Here is a 5,356-nt window from a genome sequence, read left to right on the forward strand (position 1 = left end):
AAAAAAAACGGCTGATATTGATCAGCTTATATAAAAAAGCAGTGCCAAATGTCTTATTAAAGTTTTCTAGTAAATTAGTTTTTCTGTTTAACTATTATTTGTTTTTATTTTGTATTTATATTTATAAACACTTATAGTATACACTCGTAATTATATAAAATATATTATATTTTAAATTTTGTATTTTTGTTCTTATTTTGTGGCAATTTTGTAATTTTGTTGCAATTACATTATTCCCGCACTCAGTCAATAAATCTTTTGACTTAATTTTAGTTCAGACTTTGGAAAAAGCTTCAATTTTATTCGAAAAGAAAAATCAATTTATATTTATCATGGGTTGTACGACCGTAACATTTTTTTAAATTTTGTTCTTTATTTTAATTTTCTTAATGCGAAATGGTTAACTACATACAACTTCAAATTTTCATTATTATATAATAATCATTTTAGTAGTCCAATTATTTTTTATTTAGCTCGGTAATCGATCAATTAAATATTATCGTCTTCTTTGTTGAAATTTGATCAAGATTTTTGATTATTAAATTATATTAAGAAATGAAACCGCAATTAACTGTTGTAGACTCGATAATAATGTGAGTTTATTGATAACTCAATTTACAACGAAACTGATATTATATAAATTTTGATATCAATTTATTAGTCCGACAATTGATCGCAAACTAAAACCGAGAGACAATTTTTTCGATCGTGAAAACAATAATCTACTATAGCTTGCTAGATGCGATATTCGCATCAGCGTAGCTCCAAGTGTGCTGTGTAGTTTAGTCATCACATTGGCGTCATGAAATATAATTCATTCTGCGATATCACTCCCCTTAATGTTTCAAATTGTAGACATAATAAATTCCACGATATATCATGTTTTATATTTGGTTTAATTTATGTATGATTAGTATTGACAACACTATGTGTAATCATATTTATCATTTATAATATATAGTTAGAATTAGTTTATTTAAAATGAAAAGGAAAAGTTTTGAGAGTTATAATTTTGGAAAAGAGACTGGGAAGAAAAATAGAGAGATCCGAACTGATATTTTTACTTTTTGTTTTCTCAGTGCTGTCACTATGATGAGCCTATCTGTCAAGTAGAAATGCGATGTATATATATATATATATATATATATATATATATATATATATGTTAGAGAAGTTAGTTTTGATGTTGAGAAATATGAGTAAGTTCTTCAAGGGCATACATCAAATAAAAGGCAAAGATTTAGAAGTTAATCTTTAATTTTTCTTTTCTTTAATAGCTAGATAAATCTAGCTAGATAGAACAGCTAGATAGTTTATCTAGCTGTTAAGTATATTTGTTATTGTTATAATTATATTACTTATATCTATAGTTCTTTTTCCAATTTCTGTCAATTTTTCCCTAGTTTATATTAATTTTTCAATATTCATTCTGTAGATCCACTGATGATGACATAAAATACTATGTCGAAACGTTTGGAAAAATTAAAGATTAACTTCTAAATCTTTGCCTTTTATTTTGATGTATGCCCTTGAAGAACTTACTCATATATATATATATATATATATATATATAAATTACATGCGGCCCGCCATAAAAATTTGAAAACCAAATTGGCCCGTGGGTTAAAAAGGTTGCTCGCCCCTGTTCTAGTCCGTCCCGGATTTCATGTAAAAAAATGGTCACCTTAGCAATAGTAATAAACAATCCTGTATCCAATAATCAATTATCCCTTACCCAGGACCGTCTCTGGCGAAAAACAAGAAGCACCCTTACGAGCTCGCCAGATTGTATAGGAGTAGACGCCAATCGCAATTTTGGGTTTCATTGGAAAGAAGACGATAGCCATGCCAAACCTTGCGACGAGGACTATCCAGGAGACAAGCGTTTTCCGAACCAGAAACAAGGGCTTTAAGGGACCTAATGAAGGCACATAATGTACAATTGTATTTAACTTTGCACAGTTTCGGAAATTTCATCTTGTATCCTTACGGGTACACCTATGATGCGCCCGAAGGCTGGTGGGATTTGCAGGATATTGCTTTTGAAGCCGCTGGTGCTATAATGTGAGATAAAGGATTTATTTTAATCATCCTATTACTTCTCGTATGGTAGTTCTAGTAATGGGCCGAAAATCAAAAATGAATTTTTTTGCATTTCCCGAAGCCAATTTTGAAGGTTTCTGAACATTTAACTGGCATACCTCAGAAACTAAATGGATGTGTGTGTATATGTGTGTGTGTTTTGTATGTCCGCATTTTTTCGTCCACGTTTTCAGGCGCACGGATCATCCGATTTGAATGGTTTAAAAAACATTCGATCCTTATTGATAGGGAGATGTGCTGATTAGTTTTTGGCAAAGGCAGGTCCAACTGTTACGGAGATACGGAGCAAAGAGTGCAGAAAATACAAATCGAGTTTTTAAGAGAACGGAATATCGCATTTGAATGATCCAAAAAGCATTCAATTTGTAATAATTGGGAGAAGAGATGTTTAGTTTTTGGCAAAGGCAGGTCCCGCCATTTCGAAGACACAGAGCTAAATGTGCAAAAATGGCAGTTTTTGAGTGAACCAAGCGTCCGATTTGAATGATCTAAAAAACTTTCTGCAGCTGTTGACAAAACAATTGCTTTTGAGGATAAAAAATTTTAACATCTTTTTTTATTTTCCATAAAATATTTTTCTAATTTTGGATTAAAAATTCAAATAAATCAAAAAATCACCCAGGCTAAGTACAGTCTAAGCGCCACTCCGGTACAAATGTTTACCCAAGTGCGTTTAGACTGTCTATGTACTGGTGCACTTTTCCAATTTCGTGAGAAAACTATTGAAAAATGTGAAAATGCCGCCAAGCTAAGCACAGTCAAAGTAAAAATGTCGCACATAATTATTTACAAATGCGTTTAGACTGTGACTATACGGGAGCACTTTTTTGAATTTTGTGTAAATTAGGCAACTATTTTTTTTTTTTAACTTTCCGTAGAGTAAGTTATAGTAATGGGCCGAAAATCGAAAATGAAAATTTTTGCATTTCTCGACGTTTTAAAGGTTTCTGAACATTTTTAAGGGGCATACCTCAGAAACTAAATGAATGCGTGTGTGTATGTACGCATTTTTAGTATTAAAAAAGGGACTCTACTGACTAACAAACTAATTTAGAATTAAAAAAAGGAACTCTACTGACGAGCAAACTAATCTAGAATTAAAAAAAGGGACTCTACTGACTAGCAAACTAATCTAGAATTAAAAAAAGGACTCTACTGACGAGCAAACTTAATCTAGAATTAAAAAAGGGACTCTACTGACGAGCAAACTAATTTAGAAATAAAAAAGGGACTTTACTGACGAGCAAACTTAATCTAGAATTAAAAAAGGGACTCTACTGACGAGCAACCTAATTTAGTATTAAACAAGGTACTCTACTGACGAGCAAACTAATCTAGAATTAAAAAATGGACTCTACTGACGGGCAGACACAATCTAGAATTAAAAAAGGGACTCTACTGACGAGCAAACTAATTTAGAATTAAAAAAGGGACGAGCATAATTAATCTACAGTTAAAAAAGGGACTCTACTGACGAGCGGACGAGTATTTCAGTTTGCTCGTCAGTTCATATAATGCAGAATATAGTTTGCTTGTCAGTAGAGTCCTTTTTATTTTCATGTCTGGTAAAATACAGTTGATGATGAAAAATACTAAATGCAAAAATTCAAAAAATTACCCAGGCTAAGCACAGTCTAAGCGCCACTCTGGTACAAATGTTTACCCGAGTGCGTTTAGACTGTTTATGTTGTGGAGCACTTTTCCAATTTTGTGAAAACAACTATTGAAAAATATGAAAATGCCGCCAAGCTAAACACAGTATAAGTGAAAATGTTGTACAGAATTGTTTGCAAATGCGTTTAGACTGTGACTATACGAAATAATAATAAATATTGAAATTGAATTCGAAATGAAATGACGATTGTTAATGTTCTGGAGATAAATTGATTTATGATTTACATTTGATTTGCTCAGATATAACAAACAAGATACGGCAAAAATAATGAAAGTTACAGCATTTGTAATACCACGTTTAAAATTTCTCAAATATTTCATTATAGCACGGGGAAAGTTCCAGCAATTCGCCTTGAGGCACGATGCCCTAATTGCCTTAAGACATAATTCCACTTACAGCTAGTTTCATTATCTTTTCCAGGGAGCACCATGGTCCTTCCTACACAACGGGCAGTTCCTCAGCAGTCCTTTATCCTGCTGCAGGAGGCAGTGATGACTATGCATATGGAGCAGCAGGTTTAAAGTTTGCTTTTACAATCGAGTTACCAAAAGGCGGTGATACCGGTTTTGATCCTGAACCCAAAGATATGATGAAGATCTTCGAGGAGACCATGTTCGGGTTCAGGGTTATTGTCCGGATGGCCGGTGAACACTTTTGAAAGTAATAAAGAATTTTTTTTAAGCATGTTTTGTTTTTGTTTTAATGCGAACTGTAGATTTTATGCGTGAAGTGAAGCTTTTTAGGGTAGGATTGGATAATGAAGTTTTTGGATGCAAATAAGGATTGCATTAGTTAAATCTAAACAAGGTGCCGAAGGTAAAGTAAGAGATAGAAATAGTGAAAATCAGAATTAATTTTAAAGAGAGATATAGAAAAATAGATGCATTATGTGCAATAGAGACATTCAGGTGTATAGTATAAAGAAAGACTAGATATTTACACTTAGAGATAGAGACATAATACGAGATAGAGTGATACAAAGAGAGCTAGTCAGAATGCAAAATGAAGAAATACATTTACAGACAGAGACAAAATGAAATATATAATAAAAAATATAATGTATTAGTATTCGCTACAAAAGTTTTGCAGGTTACATGTTTTGAACGGTTTTTCAATAAAATTTGACATTCTAATATTGTTTGCCATATAATTATAATAATATATAATGCTTGTGTGTGTTTTTTTTTTAAAAATCATTTTCTACTCGTCTAGACCTTTCAAACGATACCCCATATGCCATAAAAGATACAATCTAAATTTTTTGAAGTAAAACTTCTTTAAGCTCGTTTACTAGAAATTCATTAAAAAATTAAATTGATTGACTGTACTAATATATAATGCTTGTGGGTTTTTCGGAAATCGTTTTCTACTCGTCGAGACCTTTCAAACGATACCCCACATGCCATAAAAGATACAATCTAAATTTTTTGAAGTAAAACTTCTTTAAACTCTACTAGAAATTCATTAAAAAATTAAATTGATTGACTGTACTAATATATAATGCTTGTGGGTTTATCGGAAATCGTTTTCTACTCGTCGAGACCTTTCAAACGATACCCCACATGCCATAAAAGATAC

The 5,356-nt window shown here is 31.9% G+C and overlaps 1 protein-coding gene across 1 annotated transcript in view; it reads left to right on the forward strand.

Annotated features, from left to right (window-relative positions):
• The window catches only part of LOC113386457 (carboxypeptidase B-like), a 9,917-nt gene extending 5,129 nt beyond the window's left edge, over nt 1-4,788 (forward strand). Inside the window, exons 6-7 of the mRNA XM_026624238.1 lie at nt 1,928-2,064; nt 4,199-4,788. Coding sequence (XP_026480023.1) covers nt 1,928-2,064; nt 4,199-4,436 — 375 coding nt within the window. The 3' untranslated portion in view covers nt 4,437-4,788. The remainder of the gene's footprint in view (nt 1-1,927; nt 2,065-4,198) is intronic.
• Nucleotides 4,789-5,356: the final 568 nt, after the last annotated feature.

The sequence above is a fragment of the Ctenocephalides felis genome, unplaced genomic scaffold, assembly GCF_003426905.1.
Source record: "Ctenocephalides felis isolate EL2017-DRISC unplaced genomic scaffold, ASM342690v1 CF-g0.4_SCAFFOLD_03571, whole genome shotgun sequence".
In the NCBI taxonomy this organism is placed as follows: domain Eukaryota; kingdom Metazoa; phylum Arthropoda; class Insecta; order Siphonaptera; family Pulicidae; genus Ctenocephalides; species Ctenocephalides felis.